General features: G+C 35.8%; 1 protein-coding gene across 1 annotated transcript in view; it reads left to right on the top strand.

Annotated features, from left to right (window-relative positions):
• The window catches only part of SLC10A7 (solute carrier family 10 member 7), a 151,697-nt gene that overhangs the window by 36,679 nt on the left and 92,213 nt on the right, over positions 1-22,805 (top strand). The window contains exon 5 of the mRNA XM_081959843.1: positions 6,107-6,145. Within this exon, the coding sequence (XP_081815969.1) occupies positions 6,107-6,145 (39 nt within the window). The remainder of the gene's footprint in view (positions 1-6,106; positions 6,146-22,805) is intronic.

Here is a 22,805-nt window from a genome sequence, read left to right on the forward strand (position 1 = left end):
AACGGAGTTCATTGCCGCCTGACTTGTGTGACTTCAGGATTCTCCTTAATCAGTGTAGGTCAAAAATAAAAAAGGGAAAGGGGCACTTCAAAACAAGCGCCCCTTTCCCTTTTTTCTTTTCGACCCACAATGATTAGGGAGGATCCTGAAGTCGGGCGGGGCTGAGAAGCGAGGAGGGAGAAAAAGAGACAGAAGCCAAGGAGCTTCCCCCCCGCCCCCTCCCAGCAAAAATCTAACCGGGGAGCCGGGCGGGCAGTAGTAAATTAGCCGATCACGCGGCGTGATCGGTTAATTTGCTACTGCCCACGCGGCGTGATCGGCTAATTTGCTACTGCCCGCCCGGCTCCCCGGTTAGATTTTTGCTGGGAGGGGGCGGGGGGGGAAGCTCCTTGGCCTCTGTTTCTTTTTCTGCCGCCTCGCTTCTTGGGGCTGTTTTAAGACTGGTGGACTTCAATTCTCAGAATTCTGGGAGTTGAAGTCCACCAGTCTTAAGAGCCAATTTTTGCCCAGGGATCTGCAAAATTGGCTCTTAAGACTGGTGGACTTCAACTCCCAGAATTCTGAGAATTGAAGTCCACCAAGGGCATCAATCACTCTCAGAATTCTGGGAGTTGAAGTCCACAAGTCTTCAAGCTGTCAGGTTTGAAGACCCTGGGGTTTTTTTTCCTAAAGGGTTAGGGGTGCAAAGGGTCTTGCAACTTGACAGCTTGAAGACTTGCACACTTCAATGCCAGAGTTCCTGAGCAAACATTTTGGTTGCTAAGCAGGAGCGTTGTTAAGTGATACTGACATTATATAACACTGGAACAATCTCGTTGCAAAGAAACAAGCTCAGGGTTCTCATTGATTTGGCATTCTAGTGAGTTAAATAAAATAAATCACTTTATATTCATTTTTTGGTGTAGCTGTATTTTATTTTGAAGGCGTGTTTAAATACAATTAAATTAAAATTATTAAATCAAAACAAGCGGGCCACGGAAAAATTATCAAACATTTACCGGTCCGCGGCGATAAAAAGGTTGGGGAGCACTGATCTAGGTCATGGTTGTCCCAAAGGTGCTTTTTGTTTCTCTTCTCATCCAAGAAGCTTCGTCAGTTCAGGAACTAAAGAAGCTTTTTGGATGAGAAATGAAACATTTTCAAGGAAAAAAACCCAAGAAAGTCTAGTTGCCTTTTGAGGATTGCTTGCATTCCTGCAGCCTCTGATAAAGAAGAGAAAAATAAACTTTTTCTGTTGTCTGCCTATATTAAGACTTAATGTACTTCTTTTGAATTTTATTTTGAGAAAGAAAAAAATAAACTTAACTATGAAAACTATTATTTTTGCCTTAGAATATGCTTTAATAAATTATATAATTTCTAGATGTGTGAAAGACAGAAAGAATGAGAACAAATCAATACTAGGTTTATCAAGTAAACGTACAGTAGGCCTAAGTGTCATCCAGCTCTGTTTATTGCAAGAATAATGAGCTGTACACTTTGATACTTATAGCCCAAGCTAGATATTGCTGAATTTTCTATGCTCATTATAAAAAAGAAGCTGGACTTTACACTTTTATTACAAATAATGAAGTTTTAAAACCGGCAAGACTTTTTTGGGGGAAGAAAATGTTCTTTTTATTTCCAAGGGACCATTTTATAGATATGTAGTTACCAGTAGAACAGTTCGCACATTTTTATGTTGCTATCCTGAAATACTATTTTTTATATCCATTTTAACAGTTATTTAAGGGTCCCTGCATACTTAAAACAGCATCTGAATATAGATACTTTCTCTCTCTCTCTTAAATAAAGCTACATCACCACTTGAGTTTTCCATCAATGCAGAAAAATGAGAGGGGAGTTATAGCTGGAACAATATGTAAAAATACTGCTCGTAAAAAAAAAGCCTTTATTAACTGTCATCATCCCCAGAATATATGTTCAAATAAATGTTGTGTAATAACTAAATTTGAGATTAATAGGTCCCTTAAGAAATGGTGAAGTCATTCAGGATAGTCAGTGAAAAATAGGCTGCAAGAATGTAAAATGCACATATTGTCCTGCTTCCATGCTCTCTCTGGTGTCCTTCCCATTTGTCAATGTCGGCAAGCTCTGTTCTCATTAAAACATTCGTGCACAAAAGCAACTTAATTTTCTTAAGAGGAAAGGACACCTGATTCAATTTAGCATCTGCAGCCAATAACTTGAATATATATTCTTTTTCAGCCTGGAGTCAAGCAAATAGTGATAAGTGGCAACTGAAATAAAATGCACTACTTTTTAACCAGTCACCATTATTTTTGCAGCCTCTAAGGTATGCGCATTGCAGACTGAAGGAAACACCCGCTTCTTAAAAACTGAAGTTAACATTTAGCTGGGATAATAATCCATTTTATTCCAAAACAAGATTTTTCACAATGTATAGGCAAAGCCAAATAAGGCAACCATAGTTTTTACACCTCTTCACATTATAATATATAGTAGATTTTACCTGTGGCTGACATTAAAAGTGTCTTGTATTTATCTGCTTCCAAGGTAGTGGCCATCCAATATGGTCTCAAGCTGTAAATTGTAAATATATGTGTGCCACAATTATTTGTAGTTTTTGGTAACTTAATGCATACAATGCACTTAAAGGTAAAGGTTCCCCTCGCACATATGTGTTAGTCATTTCCAACTCTAGGGGACAGTGTTCATCTCCGTTTCAAAGCCAAAGAGCCAGTGCTGTCCGAAGATGTCTCCGTGGTCAAGTGGCCGGCATGACTAAATGCTGAAGGCTCCCGGAACACTGTTACCTTCCCACCAAAGATGGTTCCTATTTTTCTACTTGCATTTTTACATGCTTTCAAACTGCTAGGTTGGCAGAAGTTGGGAGAAGTAACGGGAGCTCACTCCATTACGTGGCGGTAGGGATTCGAACTGCCAAACTGCTGACCTTTCTGATCAACAAGCTCAGGATCTTAGCCACTAAGCCACTGCATCCCTTATGCACTTATTCCATGCCTAAACCAGAGAAATAGCAATAAATAGCAGTATCTGCAATTTTATGATAGTCAGAATAGTCAGATATAGTCAAAAGCTAGTCCATGATGATTCAAGGAGGCATATTATAGGATTGCAGTCTGTATTATAGTCATTTCTTTTTGGTCAGTATACATTTCTTTGAGTTTTGTGCTGCTAATTATCTGCCCTTTTATGCCTGCTGTTAAATTTTATATCTAGAATTAATTTTTATAAGTGTGGCATTTTTATCTTATTGCTAGAATTAGTATGTATATAGTGCATGTGCTTAAGCTGTGAGAGGATTAATTTCAGGAACATTGTTAAGCATGTGCTAGGGGAAAAGGTAAAGGTTATCCTATATAATACATTCAGTCAAATGAAAACATTAATTCATGGCTTGTATTGACTGCTGAAAAATTAATGGTGTTGTTTTCTAAATATTCCAGAGAAGAATTATAATTTATATAATACTTTTCTCCCCAAAGTGATGAGTAAATAGTATGCCAATTTGCATTATTAAGTGATTTGCTACAGGTCTGTTAGTTCTAATCTTAGGACTTGGTTTTGTTTTTGTGCAGTCAAAAGCAGAGAAGTGAGATCAGGCTCAAATTTCTTCTGCCTGTTGTAATTGCTGAAGCACACAGTGTGAGGATTCGGAAATGGATTTTTATTTAGATATTTTAACTGCTCCCAATTTCCTCTTTTTCATTGTCACTTGCTAAAGGTATTGCAGACTTTATTCTGTGAATTTCAGTTGACCATGTTTCCCAGGGAAAATGATGTGGTATAAAACCAAAATTCTGCTAAGGATAAAGAAAAGGACACCAAGAAATATCTGAGTTTTTCTAATCCATCTTATTTGAAGTCTTAAATGTTTGAAGGATTGGGCCTCATAAGGCTTAAGAGCTGGTCAAAAGAGGTTGACACTCCCTGTTACAAGCCTACTTTGTGACTTACACAAGTTTAACTTGTATAGTTAACTTGTGTAGTTTAACAGGAGAGGCTCTCTTTAAGATTCTCCAGCTGTGACTGATGCTGCTGATCTGTCTGCTATGCAGGAGAAGTTCTCCTTATTTGCAGCTCCCAAGCTATGGAATGCTATCCCTAAGGAATCGTATATGGCTACTATGTTTTTGTGAAACATTAGAGCCAGAAATAGCTGCTGTTCAGTGGCTAACTGTTGTATTTCTTTCTATCTAAGCTGCCTAAACAAAAAATAAATAAAACGCCCCTTCATAAAAATGTCATTACATAAAATATATAACTCTGAAAACATAATCCACTAAATGTTCATGAGTAGAAAACTTTGAGTGCCTAAAATATAACATGGTATCAAATACCTCTAGGTCTGTAACTCACACAAGAAGTTTTGTTCTCAAGGGCTTCCTCATTTGCTCCATATTTTAAGAAATTCATTTAAGTCCTAACATTCAATCATCAATTTATATTTAACCCATATCCTTCCCATCATAATATCAGGTAGGACCATCTGAGCAGGGATAGAACTGATGAATCCACTCTAAAAGTAGAGTGCTACAGCAGAAAGATCTTAGTTGCTATTTGTCACTCTTCAAGGCAGGAGGATGCTGGAAGAGATCTTGTGAGATGATTAGAAGGACTGTAAGACCGGGTGATTCTTCAGATACCTGAACTTAACTTAAACCACACTGCTTCATATTTCATAGATTATTTCCTAAAGGTTTATCAAGGTGTGGAATTGCAAGTTGAAATCCTAATGTTACATTCTGACTCGTCAAACCATATCATGTTTATTAATTGTTGCAAAGATAATTATTTGGACTGGTTCCTCCTCCTCGTGTTCAAAGGCAGATGCTGAGAAAGTAGAGGTGTGAAAATATTTTGCTGTAGTTTTATAACTGTCAACTGTGATGTTTTATTTAGCTGTTTCTATTCAGAAGCTCTCCGCACAACATGGAATGCCATATGCCATTGTCCTTTTTAGCAAGCAAGCAAACAAGGCAGCAAAGCAAAACAAAATATTACAAGACTCTGCTTGCTTGTGTGGGGGCCACTGAGAAGCTGTGGTCCAGGGCTATCTTTTATTGATAAGGCCAGCCAAGGATGACTCTAATGAAATTATCAAAGCTTTGAATAAATTATGAACTTGAATAAGAAAGCTATGCTCTCTGGAGCCAAGCATCTTATTAGCCATTCATTTTCATTGCACTCTCATAATAGAGCAGTAGGTTCTACTCAGCTTAGCCTGGGTTTTGGACTGGGTTCAAACTTTCAAGCTCTTTCAAAAACCTTTCCTCTATGGCTGGAAGATGTCCTTGGTGATTACTTTGCTTCTGCTTCTGTTTCCCATGTAAATGGCACGTTTTCTTTTCTCTGCCCCTACAACCCCCCCCCCTTTTTTTTTTTTTTCTGTACGTGTTTCTACATCATCGGACTGGATGCCATGGAAAAATTCTTCCCATTAGGGTAAAATAGGAAGCTTTACAAGATTTAAGCATTTTCTGTTTCTCAGAATTTAGTAGTTTGTCAGAATGCTTTTCCCCAACATTATTCCTTGGATATTTAGGTAAGCTAAACATTTCTTCAAACTCAGTTGGGTCATTTGTTTTTCTTTTCTTTTTTCTTTTGCTGCATTCGTTGTATTCTTTCTGGCCTTTGGAATTGAAGCACATAGATAAGTTGTAATTTTAGTGCAGTATATATTCAGCTAAATGCTTGTAGCAAAAGATGTAAATTCAGTATTCTACTCGAAATACACTAGAAATATACTTAAATATATATTCTGTTCAGATAAGCACCATACTATTAATTACTTGTTACGTTATTTTTCTATTGACTTCCTTTAAAAAAAAAACTCTACCTGTGTTTTTCCTATAAGGAATTTTATCCAGCATAAACATGGTAATAGGTGTTTTTTTAAAAAAATAACTTCCTTTATTTTTAAATTGCCCAATGAGTATAAAAGTGAAATGTGAATTATAAATATAAATAGCGAAATAAGTAACTATTATCTGAAATGTGACTTTTCATAGGCTATTTGCAATGATTTTAAATGGTAGTAGTTTACTAGAAAATATGAATTAAGCTCAGTATTATGTATGAAATAGCAAGACTATTATTTATGTTTCCTTCATTCTTTTAGGCAGCTGCTATATTTAACTCAGCCTTTGGAAGTTTCTTGGTAAGTAATATTACCTTCCAATATTGTTTCAAAGCCTTACTATACATTTTTAACCATTACTGAATATTGAGTTAAGTTTCCTTTATCATATATCATGCTTCTCTTTTAAATACACATGCTTACATTTCTTTCCAGTATCTACTGCTTTCCAGAAAATTAGTGTGTGAATAATATTTGATCAATATAATTTAATGATGCTTAAGTACACGTTAGTAGTCTTCTTAATGAGGAGACAATCCATTACTATTCAGACATTTTAGAGGCTAGTGTCAATATATTGATTTTCTAATGAGGTTTATCACACAGTCATTATTTTCTATTAAGATGCCATAGTTTTTAAGGGAACATGCTCAGATGATGAGAGAAGCAATGCTAATTCACTGGGTGATAAGTCATATGATTAGCATATTTTGCTGCCAGAGAACAAGCTTATTCTATGTCCCCAAGGGAAACTGATGGAAGGAGTAAAAATAACTGGGCCATTCGAAATATAATTTCTGGGCATACATTTTAGCATCCCCAAGCACAATATACTGTAAAACATACAGAAAAGGCATTTCAATAATTTCCCTTATTTTGTGCATTATACAAATCAAATATCTGGGCATATTTTTGCATGAAGTTACAATATATTTTTATAACGTAAATTGTTTATCTCCGCTATAGTCCAAATCATTTTTATTAAGGGTATTAGTAAATACATAATATAAAGATGCATGAAAATACTCTTTATAGATCATGAATGCTTACCAATAGATTAAAAGGAATGTTATACAAGATGGATAATTAGAGATGCACGTGCATTAAGATGTGTTCCTGATGTTAAAATTTTAACTCAAAATATCTGGCATTTTAAAAATTGTTCTTATTTTCTTTAGGGTATAAATTAACTCGCATACACAGAATTGCTAGTTTTCTGTTTATCAAAGGATGGTTTTGCAGGTATATCATGTGTAGAAAAGAACTATTTCCAGGACTTGGAAGATGGGGTAGCAATTACTGTGGGAATCTGAATCCATGCTTTAGGAGTAATGCAGTATCAATGGCTGTATGTGAAGGGTCAAGATACCTCACAAGATTCCTCCCTGACCTTCTTGGTAAACTGTTTTGGTGTTCCTCCAGCTTCCATTCATTTTGGGAGATTCAGGAAGGACCTAGGTATATTTGACTTCTATTACAACTATGAACTTGTCCCAAGTGCACATATGCAGATGTACTTTGGATTTCCCTTTTCTCTTTAAAAAGTTGATGTTTGATCTGGATATTGAGGACATTAGGCTAACTCCTTTGTCTTCCTGATCTAGATGAGATTTGTGACTATCTGTAGCCACTGAAGCTTGAAATGGTCTTATTAAAAGCTTTCTCCCAGACATCTAATGGATCTCAGAGAACATTCGGGAGTTTTCCCAAAAGCTATTGGTAGTAGCTCCACTGAGCACCTGGATAGAATCATGGAACTGGGAAGTGATTTAAGCCTTTGGAATAATTGCTCCTGAATAGCCTCTTTTGATTGATGCTTAGTGAAACTTAGTTTTTCCAAGAGAAGTGACAAAAGTAATACCTGGAACGTGGTAGAGGAAAATGAAATTAGACTAAACATGGGTATTGGTTCATTATTTAAGTCTACACCATGTTGGTAAGAGTAGTGAAGCGAGAGTAGTGAAATAGTGACATTTCTGTGCTTTTATAGTGTCACTTCCATTTGATAATTTTGTTTAAGATTGCTTCTTCTATTAGAGAATGATGGACAGGAAATGTCAATTCATAATGCAAAATTTTGCTGATGAAGACTCTTCTGTTTACTCTCTATTGGTAGAGTCATAAATGCCTGCGATATCATCTGGCGCTATTATCTTTGAACTTGGGAAATGGGTATTCCTTAGCATGACCTCTGCCATCTTCAAGCTTAATCCATTCCGCTGTCACTTGGGAGAATGACCTGATGGATCTGATAAACATTTCTTTGAGGGAGGGAACAGGGAAGCATGATGTCCTGTGTTGAAAATCACAATGGTGACCCACTTCTCAGCAAACCATCTCTGTACCTTTATGTTTTAAATATGAATTGTCCAGTGTTCAAAACTGTGGGAAGTTTATTGACAATGTAGCAAGGAGTCGGCTACAGAAAGCTGGGAGGAAGTGTTTTGTCTTCTTTCACTCTGTATTCAGGGTTAGATATAGAACGAAAATGGCATTGGTCTCTCCAATACATGAGCGTTGTTATATCCTAAGTGGGATAAATGTACTTATTCTGATATTATTAGATCTTGCAGTAATGTATTTCTGTTAATTAGGGTATCCTTATGAATTACCTGAAAAGATTGGAATTGGGGCATCATGGTATAGTAGTTGTATACTTTTTCCTTACTGGGTGGCTTCAATAGGGAGGAGAAGCCAATTTGTTAAGAACTTTGGTATGGAATGCCCAAGATGTAATCCTTCCCCGTACTTTTTCACATACATGAAACTACTGGTGGAAATATGGTCAATATGTGATTATAGACAGCTATATAATTCCACCCTAGGCAAAGCTCGACTTGGAAATCTTGACCAAGAAGATGTAGCCTGTTTAAAGTCAGACTGAACTGCTACAACAGAGGTCCCCAACCTCTGGGCTGGGGCCCATTAATGGGCCAAGAGGTGTTTGCAACCATGTCATGGAAACAAGTGAGTGCATGTGCATCCCACTTGTGCTAGCACCAGGCCAGCACTTGCAGATGCATTCCATTTGTGTGAGTGGCGGGAACTGTGTGTGTGCTAGCCAACCGCTCATGTAGAACCATCCCTTCCCCCCCTCCGTCAGTCCACAAATCAGAAAGATTAGGGAACAAGAAAAGACAAAGTTGCCGTTCTTCAAACAATAGAGATTCATGCTCTGATTTATTTATTTACTAAGGCTTATATACTATTCGAGTTGAAAATTACTATAGCAGCAAATACTTAATACAGTAACAGGGTTTAAATATACAATATACCAATATAATGATAAAATAGTATAACAATCCCAACTATTACCAGATCATTTCTTCAGGCGCACTCTTACTTCACATCATCCCCAAAATCCTTGCAGAAGAGCTGACTTTTATTTATTTTCTGAATATTAGCAAGGACGGGGCCAACCTTTTGTGATATTTAGCAAAGTTGGGTGGTTTGCCTACATGGTGCATGGTAGTGACACTCCTTAGAGTTAAGGCATAGAGTTAAGTAGCCTAGACTACTGCTAGGCATTTTTCATGGGCTGCCTTTAAAAGTCACAGAAAAGCTGCATTTAAAGCAGTAGCCTTCATCTTAGCAAATGAGGCTAAGGGGGAGAGTCAGGCTATTCTTACCCTTGGGTTTCTGAATGGAATTCAGGGTTTTGGTTTTAAGCCCCAAATGGTTTTAGTTCTAGATGCCAACTTTGTCTTCTTGTAGAATTAAGCATGCAGAGAACAGTCTCTAGCTTTTGGTGGCCCCCCATTACTGGGAAGTTAAACTGACCCTGGCAGTTTTTCTCTTTTGGTCCTTATACTTTGGAATAGTCTCCTTCTTGAGGCCAAATTGTAGCTTTTGGAAGCTAACAAAAACTGAGCTCCTGAGGGTACTTGGCAAATGTGAATTAGTAATATCTGCCTTTATAAATTATATGGATCTGTAGTGTGAATGTGTTACATTCTTCTAATTTTAATTTTATTATTATTTTGAATTACTTGAAATTAGGATAGCATATAAAATGGATACTGTACATTCATCAATTGTATATATTAGTTGCACACTACTATAAGTTAATAACAGTAATCTGGAAAACTGATATAAGAAGTTCTTTTTGCTGGCTATGAAGGTTAAGTCCTTTATCTAAGTAAGTATAAATCTTTACCTTCCCATGTTTAATTAACCTTTCAAACATTCTGATTTATTGTTACTGACTTGTAGTCTAAACCTATGATTTGCCTGCTCATCTGAGAAGAAAATTATTTGCTCTCTTCCAGTAGAAAAAAATAGTATGTAATTATATATCTGTATGAATTAAATCTTATGTATAGCTGCAAGGTTAATTGTTACAGAAAAACTCAGTCTTATAACTGAGTTCTGTATATTTACTACAGCTCTATAATAATGTGTTGGTTCCATGGAACATTAATGTTCAGATACCTACTTAGCATCCAAGTCAGCAGCCATGAAGTTGTCCATAAATTAGTACACAATCTTGACAACATGTTCAAACTCTGACATATTTCTAATCTGTTAAAGATCAACCAGTAAGAATAGTTTGAATTGCTAGCCAGTACCTTTTCCATATATAGTTTCTGTACTGTTCACGCAACAAAGCCAAATAATTGAGATTCTGTTTCATCCATAGATTGTGTAATTGATCCCTTTTTTATTTTTACCATTCTCTCTCTCAAGCCATTGATTAATCTCTACCCTTTCTTTGAATCTATAACTACCCTGTATTTTAGGCATTCACTCTTGGCTTTTGTTTTTGGAGCTTAGTATGTTCAAGCTTATCCCAAAACTCCAAGATTAGTTTGACTTTTAAAACTGTTCCTAATTTTGTCATATCACAATTCCTACTTCCTAGCCTGAATTTTCACAACCAACATTTTCTCAATCTTTTTAAACTCTTGTTTAATCTCACTCATCCTTAAAGAAATCATTATTTGCATTAGAAACCACATTAAATCTAAGATCTGATAGACTAGGTAAATTCCTAGTGGTAGAAAATACACAGCAAGAGGATGGAATGATTGAAATTGTAAACTAAGTAGGTGAGATAGGGTTACTATACCAAAGAGGTGGTAAAGAGTTGAATAGAAATATTGTGAGATGGTAAGGGAAGGAGTCTCCAGAATCACGTACAAAAATACTAAGATTTTTAAAAAATAAAGTTGAAGTGATTCAGACTAGCTTAGAGTTTGTTGGGACCTGTTGGAATTGAATATAAGATTCTGTAGGCTTTTGAATATGAGAGTAATGACATAAAAATAAAATTCAATAGAAAAATACCTTAGAAAATACTTTAGAAAATATTGCAAAACTAAGACATAGAAAGGTTTAGAATAGAATAGATGCTAAATAAGTTAGGATAAATTATAGTAGGTGTATAGATACGGAGTAAAATATAAATAAAGTAAATAAAAAGGAAATCTGGATGTCCATGGCTTTTGGCTTATTTCAGAATTTTTCTCACATCAAAAAATTAATTACTGCCTTAATTATATGCAACCTGAGGGGAGAGAACATAGAAAAGAGTGCTATCACAAAGAGAAAATAGATGGACATAGGTATCTCTTACCGCTTGCATACTGCTTTCAATAGAAGGGAAATTGTCCTCCTTCTAGTACAGTGTTTCTCAAACTTGGCGACTTTAAGTCCTGTGGACTTCAACTCCCAGAATTCCCCAGCCAGCTATGCTGGCTGGGGGATTCTGGGAGTTGAAGTCCACAGGACTTAAAGTCGCCAAGTTTGAGAAACACTGATCTAGTATATTAAAAACCAGTTCACTAAATTGAATTAGATTATTTTTAATAGGGAGTAGGGGATTGTACGTTGTAAGCTCACCAACATCTGAGACAACTGAATTGCATTCCCTTATAGAAACATAATTACAGGTAATTTTTAAATTATGAAGTCAGAGGATAAAGAAGGCTAAAACTGAAATCAGAGTGGTAGATATAGTTGAAGTACAGTTTTGTGAGGGAAACTGCTGTGCTAGTTTGAGAGTCCTGGATATATAAATGTGGATTTTCTTAGAAAAGAATACATATTATCTTGGTATTCAACTGTATTAGCATTTGATAGACTGCATTTATGGGCAATGACTCGCTTAAAAAGCTTCAAACTAATGTTAGCTGGGAAATGAATTCCTGTAGTTCTGCAGGCAGATATATGTGCATTTATAACTTACGTAATAACATCATAGGTCTAATTAAAACATACGCTTTTAAGAATTAATTGTAACAGAAAACTTTTTTCTCTAGCTAGACTGGTAATAAGTAATGATAGATGAATTCAATTTACATATATTCAGAGAATATTTTATACCACAGAGAATTTTTCTAAGTTAAGAAGTTAATATCATTATCTCCTCCCCTCATTTAAAAGTTGGATTTACAATAATTGTAGAACATAAATGATTTGGGTTTCCCTCAAGAGAACAACTTAATAAAGTATGCTAACATTTTCGTAATTCATTCAGTGTATTTGATGATTATTAGCAATAATTGTGGTTCAAAGAAACCAGTTCCATTATGAAGTAACCCCATCAAATAGAGCAGGATTTACTTTTGAGTAAATTTGTATCATATCAGGATCGGTAGCATGCAATTAATCCTAGGCTGTTTATATCCTTATATAATTTGATTTTCTGCTTCATTTATATTATTGTGCTCATAGTAATCTGTAAAAATGAGAATAGGTTATTTTCCTGCCTAGTTATCACTGATTGATATTCAAGGTAGTTGGGCAGCTTTTAAAAATCCTAATTTCCCTCCTTTTTCTTCCTTTTAATCTAAAAACATCTATCCTGCTAACCATTTTATTGTACCTCAATAAAATGTCAAGCATGCCTCCCTCAGTAACCAAGAAAGAAACCTCTCATTCCAATGGTGGTAGAATTAAAAGTACTTTACTGGTTATGAATAGATAGCAGCAAAGTAAAGCAAGGTCTGAGGCAGAAAAGCGTGAAATCATACATATCAAACTTTTGCCCAGCCCCCTCCCTCCAACACCCCCCACCCCATTGTCCAATCTGCATCTCCCTTAGATGTCATGTGGGTTGCATCTCCAAGTAGCATCATCAGGTTGGTATCCAGGACGGTTGGCTTGACCAGGTCCAAACATCGGCCATCAGCATGCGCAGATGATGGTAAGAACAAAACTCCCTGTTTGACAAATCCTCCTGTACTAATTATTCCCATCCCAATACCATGGAATGGGAATAATAATACTATATTCCCATCCCAATACCCACCCATCCCCATTTCTACAGCAACCAAAAACAAGCAAATGAAGCAGAGGCTGACAGCTAAGCATTTTGGAGTTGCACCTTGAAATAAAATGTTATCTGATGCTGTTTTTATTATATGCTACTTGTGCAATCACAATGAATATTTTAGCAATTTTATTGTAATCTGATTTTTGAGAGCTTGCCAATGACAATAAATGACAGTCTTGTGAATATGTAAAAGATGCTAATTTTAAAAAATACCACTTTACTGATGGTTACAACATAGGAGGCAGCAGGTGGGGGGAGGGAGCTTAATTTTTATGCTTTATATTGAAGCAAAGATTTCCTCTACCCAGCTGGATGGAGTTTCTGGGATAAAAGGTATATTGCTCCATTCTTCTGCCAGTCTGTTCACTTAACTGAATAAAATTCCAGTTTTTGCCAGTAAGCAGGTCTTCATGAGAGCTCTCTCCTGTCTCCTAAATTTCATTTTTATTTTAAGGTTGAAAAAGTCACTGAAGTAAATTGCAGTGTTATACTACTACTCTCTTCCCTTATTTATAATGAGCCTATTATACTGAAGTGCTAATAGCTTGATGCTAAAACAAAACAAAACAAAACCTTCTGCAAATGGTTATGGTGTCTGTTTTCGAAGCACATTAAAAGAATTTATTCGAGTTCTGGACTATTCTTAAATTAAAAGTTCTTTGAAAAATTCAGTGGCTAGATTTGCTGAACAAAAATTAGAATCATTCTTGGAGTTCTTGGTGCCAAGATTATATCAACTCTTTACGACTCCATGTTATTTTCATTTACAGATGTGACTGACATTACCTTTTCCCCAGATATTTCTTTAAGTTCCCAGTCTAGCCTATGTAGCACCACCATTCCCTAGAGATCATTTGTCCAAGTGCTAGCCAGAGCCAGACCCCCAGAGATCAGCACAAGGAAGCTAGATGTCACTATTTATGAAAGTGTCTCAATATATATTTTGTTCATCCCCCCACCCTCAGTCTATATACTATTTCAATTCTGAATTGGAATCCTTTTATATCTTGGATGTTGATAAATAAATCTCTGTTTAAAATTTTGTGTCAGTCAAAGTGTAACACTTCTTTAGGAAATACAATATCTATAAAACAATTCTTAATCTTTTTTTTGTGAAGCTGTACATATCCTATGGGAGTAAGGCTAGATGCCATTGTGTTTAAACTTTTAAATTTCTTTATAATGATATGTAAAATTAATCCTTTAAACTTCTCCTCAATTCTTACAAAAAAGCCCTGCTAATAAAAAAATATGGAATTCTTATCTATTCAGATTTAGTAGGCAAAATGTTTTATACAGCCTGACAGGACTTGTGTAAATGCATTAAGTACAATGTCCATTTTTCTTCCAAATTTGTGACACAGATTTAATTATGGGAATGACCAACAACTTACAAATCTAATTTTCATAAGCTGAGCCAACTCTTTCATTTTTTAAATAATGATGGATTTTTAGCAATGATTTCATTATTAAAGAAATTCCATGGTGTGGAATTAACCAATTGACTGCCATTTTATTTTATTATATTGCCCCAAATTCTACTATGCCTTTTTCTACTAATTGTTCAACATTTTTTTAAAAAGTAATATTTGAAAAATTAAAGTGGGAAACTACATATTCTTGCATTTTTTAAACACTTGAAAAAAAGGAAAAGAGAACATTAAGGGATATTAATAAGCCAAATTTACTTGTTTCCATTCAGTTAGCTTAATGATGTAAAAAAAACCTAATATTGAATTATACATTTGAATGTGCACAAGATTTAATTATTGCTTGTGTGTGTGTGTGTGTGTGTGTGTGTGTGTGTGTGTGTGTAATAATTTTTATTACCCCTACTTGCCCACCACAACAACCTTGTGAAGTGAGTTTGGCTGAGTAAGAGAGTGACTCATCTAAACTCAGCAAGCCAGTTTTTTTATATCTAAGGCAGGATTAGAATTTACAGTTTCCTGGTTTTTAGTCTAGTACTTTATCCACTAGACCAGTGATGGCTAACCTTTTTCCATTGCATGCCAAAAGCAGGGGGAGCGCAGGGGAGTCGTGCATGGGCATGCCCATACCCATAATTCTATGCGCACAACCCCCGCACGCATGCGTGCACAACCCCCGCCTTCCCCCCTGCTTTTGGCATGCGATGGACACGTTTTTCACCCTCCCCAGGCTCTGGAGGCTTCAGGAGGCTTCCCTGAGGCCTCTGGAGGGTGAAAAATGGCCCTATGGGCAAACTGGAAGTTCAGGAAAGGACTTCAGGGAAGCCTCCTGAAGGCTCCAGTTGACGAAAAACAGCTGAAAATGAAGGCGGAAGACAGCTGGCCAGCGCATGCATGCACGCTGGAGCTGACAGGGCAACGCCTCGCATGCCCTAACAAATGGCTTCGCATGCCATCTGTGGCACGTGTGCCATAGGTTCACCATCACAGCACTAGACCATTTGATTTTAGTTGGAAATTGCACAGAACTAACACAATTCACCATTTAAATGATTAATTTATGTTTAAGGGTAGTTTCTTTTATAAATACTTTTTGTGAAAGTAAATTGTTGACACTTAGTATGTGACATTTGTTCTACATTCTGGTTTCAAGATTTTCTCATCTAATTGACTGTAAATTATTTCTAGATGTATTATTGTATATTGCACTGTACCATATAATAATATCTGTATAGTTTGTGCATGTGACAGTGTGCATAAATGGTTTAGACTCTACAAAGAAACTACAAAGACAGTAATGAGGAGTCACCATTCAGATCTTTATAAATTTTGTCATAAAAAATGAAATTTGCAATAGGGGCTCTTCAATTCTATTTTGTTTGTTTATTTTTTGAATTTATCTTGCATGTGAAGAGTATTTGTGATCATTCTAGGATAAGATTATTTAAGACAGGTCTCCAACCCTGGTCTGTGCACTGGCACTGACCCATAGCATGCCAGCAACTGGGCCACACAGATAAGCGAAGCCCCATCCATGGGATGCAGGCAGCAGGCAACACCAAGCTCCTCCAAATTTTATTTTAAAAAAAGATTTCTTCATGCAGCATGTCATCAGTCTGTGAAATAAGTGTCACATGGCACTATATTTGTTGTTTCTGATTTAGATAACTTCAAAGAGAACTAAACAAATTCATAAAGAACTGTTTAATCAATAACTACTAGTCTTAACAATTGGGCACCATTTCTGGACATGGAGCAACCAGTCTCCAAATATTAGGTGCTCAAGAGCAATAGTTGAACCCTTGCCTTCATCTCCTATTAATGGGCTTCTTAGATGCATCTGGTGAGTCATTGTGTAAGATAAAACGCTGGCTCGATGGATCTAGGTCTGATCCAACACAGAGCTATATAGCTGACTGCTCCTAGAATAGTCCTACCAAAATTGCTAGGATTAATTAACACATGGATGAAGAAATATAACCATAAAGTTTGCTGATTTTTTTTTTCTTGTCATTTTCGATATCTGCCAATGAAGAAAAAATTCTTTAGGGGAAGATTATTTGTAACAATGCCCATCTCTTACTCTCAGTGTCTCAGTGTTTGAACATTACTATAGCAACTAGTAATTGTATGTACTAATGAGCCTTTGCTACACTTACCATGTATTTGAAGTTTGCCTCCTTTTGACCTCCTGCCTATCAGTACACCTGAAGCATGTGGTTAATGTGACCCATTAAGGTACACCCTGTTGTGCATTATTGCTTAATTGCACTGTAGTTCACTGGCATGTTTTTATTCTTCTTCTTTTTTTTACTATTTGTAAATGCGATACCAGTTTTCTTAAGGTTAGAAATTATTGGTCTTAGAATCAGAACATTAATGTTAATCTTTCTAAGAACAATTGTTAATAAAATTGAGTTTCATATATGTGGAAAAAAATCTTTTCAGGATACAATCAAAACAATTTACATGATTTTCTGCCACCATTAAGGTTTTTTTTTTTAACTGGACATTGAGATGAAAAATTTACAGATAACATTGCAATTCATGATTAATTAAACTATGTATTAGAAACATAGATTCTGTTTATTGATTAAAGACTGTACAAATTTGAAATGAAAATGTCTTCTAAAGTGTACTGTACATGTGATGTTTCAGATATTAATTATTAATGTTGTTATGAAAAATGGTTCAGTTAGAAAAAATGGAAAATTGAAAAATCCTTCCTTTTTAATTGCATTTAATAACAGCAATATTTCCCCCCCACTGCATTTTGCTAGTATTTGCTTAAAGTGATCTGCCGTCTCAGCTTCAGTTTAGAATATTAATTAGCATATTAATTAATTAATTTAATTAATTAGAGTATTAATTTAGAGTATTAATTATTAATTGAGCTTGCATTTGATATATAGATGTAATATATATGTGTGTGTGTGTATGTGTGTGTGTATGTATGTGTGTGTGTATGTATATATATATATTCACACACTCACACACACACACATACATACATACATACATACAAAGTGACCTTATAGTACCTAATTTCAAGAGACACTATGAGTTCGAAGTTAGTATGATATTGCTAAGCACAAGCAGGTGGAAATTTGAGGGGCTTGAACTTTGGGATTTTGGCATTTGAGTGGGGCTTATGACGAATTTGGCTGATGAGATGGTGTTCAGAGGGTTGATGGTTTGGAAGGCTTTGAAAAGGAAAGAATAAAGGAAAAGTATAATCTAGTTAATATAGAATTTAATCATAATTCTGTGGAATTGAGTTCCCTTTATGGAATATTATTCCAATGCTTGAGACAGAAGCAGATTATGTACTGATTAGGAAGTCCTATAAGCAACCTGAAATTATCAAAGCCATTAAAAATGGAAGTTAGAGTATTTTGGACATATAATGTAACACCCAGAAAAATACAGCATCCTTCACTTCAGGGAATGATTGAAGGCAAATGAGGCCCAGGCAGAAGAAGAACATCATGGCTTCAAAATCTAAGGGACTGGTTTGGACAAAACTCAGCAACACATTTCCATGTGTCTGTTGACAAAAATAGGATTACCAACATGATCGCCAACGTCCGATGATGGATATGGCACAAGAAGAAGAAGATAAGCAACCTGGCAGCCATCATCATCAGTGGAGTAGCTGGTGGGAACCAAGCAGTGGTGAGTTTTGGATCCCGTTGCAACCGGTATGGTGCAATGGGGACCGGCGTCCACCACATGAATATGTGCAGCGTGCGTGCACACGTGTGCAGCATGCACATGCATACTTACTGTCTGTGATGCTCCAGCTGCTCGGTGGAGCATTGTGCAGGCGCCGTACACTCAGTGTGTGAAAGCCCAGAAGAGTTCAAATACAGGTAAGGACGGTGTGTGGGCGTGTGGGCCCTCCGGAACACCCCACCGGAACGGTATCCGGTGCTCCCAGCAGGCAGGCTCCCGTACTGGGGCGTACCGGTCATAACCCACCACTGGAACCAGAGATGCAATATAGGAAGGAGAGATCATTCGTTGTATTTTAAGAAAAGGTGATATATTACTAAAAAAAATTATACTGGTTGTGATGAAGGGGGAAGTCATTTCTTCATATAATTCTTTTCTGCTTTATTGTGTTTTTTCTTTATTTTTTTCTTTATTTTTTCTTTTTTTAGTTATATTAGTTTTATTGTCCTAATTTTTCATAAAATTAATAAAAACAAAGAAAACAAGCAGATTGCATTTTGCTGTGATTGAAGCAAAAGCAAAGAATAGAAAAATAACATTTAAATAATTTCTACTTACAGTTAACTTGTAAATGAATAAAGCAGATGGAAATTATGGAGTCACACCAAGGAAAAATAATTTTTTTTAAAATCACCTATAAAATTTGGCAAGGGGTTGAAAGAAATGTTTTGCCCAGGACAGTTGTGGGCAAATGGTATTGTGCTTCTGTTTGGAAAAATATATGCTTTTTGAATAAATATACAATTTAGAAACCCTATTGTACGATTAATTTTTAAATGTGTGTAGCTTGAATATGGCTGTCATAACTGCTCATGCTCACTTGAAGAAATAAAACTCATCTAGTTAAGGGTTCAGCCTTATTCCTTTTAGCATAGTATGGGAAATGGAGAAAGAACTAGTGAATTTAAGAATTCCTTTCTTCTTCCTCTCTCAATTCTCAGTTGCCATATAAGTAAGGAAAGAAACATACTAAACTGTGTGTATTCCAAAGTGAAGGATCTTTATTTTGCCCAGTGAACCTCAGTAACAGCAGAGTCTGTTACCTGTGGGTTTATTTTCTTAGTTAACCTGGCACAAGGGGTGTTTATGAACAAATGGAGTATCAAAAGTATATTGTTTAGAGGAATTTGAAACATTGATCCTACCTTCTAATACTGAAGTTTCATTACTCTGCAGTAGTAAAGTACCACCTGGCTTAAGTTGCATTAAAAGGTAAAGATTTCCCTTGTCTAATCATGTTCAACTTTAGGGGGCACTGCTCATCTCTATTTCTCAGCCAAGGGAGCCAGTGTTGTCCGAAGACACTGTTGAAGGTTTACCGAATGCTGTTATCTTCCTATCGAAGTGGTTCCTATTTATCTACTCGCCTTTGCATGCTTTCGAAATGCTGGGTTGGCAGGAGCTGGAGGAAGTGTATGGAAAAATGTATGTCATGTCAACTGAATAGCTCCTGTAAAGGGAGGTGTGTGTGTGTGTGTGTGTGAGAGAGAGAGAGAGAGAGAGAGAGAGAGAGAGAGAGAGAGAGAGAGAGATCTGGCATTTCATAGACTTCGAACAGCTATTTAGGAGAGAATGCTATCCCTGAAACCTGCTAAATATAATTCTAAATCATTTTAATAGCACGAGCAATATTGAATACATGCCAGATGCTTTACAAAACCTAGGATTCAGAGGAGAACTACAGTGTATAGCAATCTATCCAGTAACCCTACAGAAACATTTTTTGCTGCTATTTAGCAATGAATGGAGCATCTAGTGCTGTATTAGGAGCAACAGCACATAAACCTATGACTCTCCTTTCATGAGTTAATCATTTTGCATTCAGTGCAGTTAATGCTTTAGAAATGACAGCCTCAGATTTATTCCTTGTTCTAATCAGTTTGTGATGTGGAATTTGTTTTTCTAAAATATTTTTTTAAATGACATGAACAGCTTTTAATAATAATATTTTGCAACATTTTGGAGTGGTTTTTATTTTTAAATGCTCTGTAATATTTGCATTACAAATCAAAGGCATCTCTGCCAGTTTTAAATGGCTGTGTTTTGTTTGTACTCACTGACTTTTCAATTATTTTAACTTTTTTGTTTTGTTTTATAAGCTATTGCGGTGTTTATGCTATATAATATTATAAACCATAACTTGGGTTATGCAATTGATTGCTAATGCTTTCTCTTCTCGTGGCATTTTGTGTTGTTTATATAATCACAGAAATTGCTCATTTGTGAAAAAAAGCATGATATATCTAGAGATAATAGTTCCTCCTCTTTTAAAACTGATTTAGATAGCAATAGGTGTTTAAAGCCTGGGATTTATTTATTTTTTTAATGCTCAAGAGGTTTTATTGTGTAAACTACAAAAATATCTTAAAAACCATAAGTTAAGAAAGATAATGTTTTCCCTGTTTAATGATGAATGTAGCAATTGTGCAGATACGCTGGAATAGATCATATTGAACATCCCCTGAGCTCCGTTTGCAGACAAGTTGTAGCTCCACCATGACAACATTCCCATAAGGTGCTGAATTATTAATGTTTTGGAATCTGCAGGATTCAGCAGATAATGTTCAGAATTATTGATGGGTAACTTCAATCCTTTTATTTTTGGAGATGGATAATAAAAATCAAGAACCAACATGAAATTGTAGATAGTCTTTAGGCCAATTTTAGGAATGGCTGATCAGCTTTTGATTTAATATATGTAAATATAATAATACTCATTCAAGGTGAAGGGGAGGAGACTGATTTGGCACTAATTTATGAAGCCTTCTAGCATTCTCTGTACACTGCATCCTGTGAGAGTATAATACTCTAATTACACTTGCACCGTATAATGAGAGCTCTTAATAACAATTACTGATTATGGTTTGGATTGTGCAGGGAATTTTTCTTCTCCCTTGATTATGATATATTGACTTTTACTGAAAAAGACCTTATACTGTATGGGTGCAATTGTTATTTCTGTAGTAGGCTTCATTGGGAGGGTAGAGGGAGAGAAAGGCTGGATGGACGAAAATCATTATACCTATTTAAAACTCCTGACTGTAAGATGGAATGAAAGTCATTGTTGGGAAGTTGATTGGTAATTGTCAGGGGTCCCCAATCTCTTGGCCATGGCCCACTACTGAGCCACCGCCTGTTCTGCATGGGCTACAGAAGCGACATGTGAGCCCATGAGTGCAGCTCCATTTATGCAAACATTGGACATGCATGAATGGAGCTGTGCAGGCATATGCTCACCCACCACTTGAGCATAACTATCCCCTTCCCCCCGACAGTCTGCAAAGTCGAAAAGATTGGAGACCGCTGCTTTAAGTGGCTTAAACATAAGGGTGTGATGCTAAACGTTACAATGGAAGTACAAAGCTCAATGTGGTGGAACGACAGTATGGGAAATGTGTTGTAAGCAAAACAAAAACAAAAAACGAAACTAACAACCAAAGGTGAATAGAAAGGCATGCTTTGTTTATTTATTTATTTATTTTTAGTTACTAATTTTTTAAATGTATATAGTCACTAATCTCAATGTGTGGCTCTAGGCGCCTCACAGACAATAAAAAAAAATAGTATAAAAAGCCAAATCAATACAATAATCTAGAAACAGTGAAAAATGTTAAAAACCATATAAAAACCCCTCATACAATAACTGACCTGGATGATTGAGAATATCCATAGATATTCATACAATAAAATTCATGGCTAAGGTAGTTTAATATATTCTCTAAAATGCTTTCTATGATATATTTAATCAAATATTATAGACATGAATACCCTAAAAGAGGTTAAGAAAAGGAAGTAAGTCAGGAAACGGGCATCTATGGAGAATGAGTGGTGGATGTGGGATGGATGAGTTGTTGGTTCTTCCCTTGTGTTCTTGTGCATTCCTGCAAATGGCAAAAACAACTGCAGAATATGACGCCTTGTGCTGAATTTGTTTTAAGGGTTGAATACTGTAAGCTATGCTTTTGCACTTCTCACCATTATGATTGTTGATCTCTTAATGCCTCTTCAAATTACTTAAAATCTAGTGAATGCAAGTCTTACTATTCCAGAAGCTAAAAACTTAAGGTGTCAAGGGAATTTGCCAATATTATTCTAATTAGCATTCATTCCTTTGCTTCTTCCAAAACACCTCTGGTTCCTAATCTCTTTCTGTGTATAAAGCAATACACTTTTTCATTGGAACAGAACAATTAAACCAGTTACAAACACTATACTATTTCAAATTCTTTAGCAATATAATAACAGATGTCATGTTCAGGCTCTTATGGTAAGATAATAGGAGAAATAGCTAGGAAAAAGGATGTTATTCAGCTTCTAGTTTCCATGAATAAATAAGACCTAAGCATCAAAAATAGTCTAATTCTTAGATGTTTTTAATAATGCAATTATGTACTTCTGAAGTAATAACATTTGCATTAATTTTAATTAAAGTAAGATAGTTTAATTAAAGTGCCTTGTGGTACATCTATTCCACATAAAGATAGCTGTTCTTATATGGGATTTCAAATTTTGAAATCAC

The sequence above is a fragment of the Natrix helvetica genome, assembly GCF_964273705.1.
Source record: "Natrix helvetica genome assembly, chromosome: 7".
Lineage (NCBI taxonomy): Eukaryota > Metazoa > Chordata > Lepidosauria > Squamata > Natricidae > Natrix > Natrix helvetica.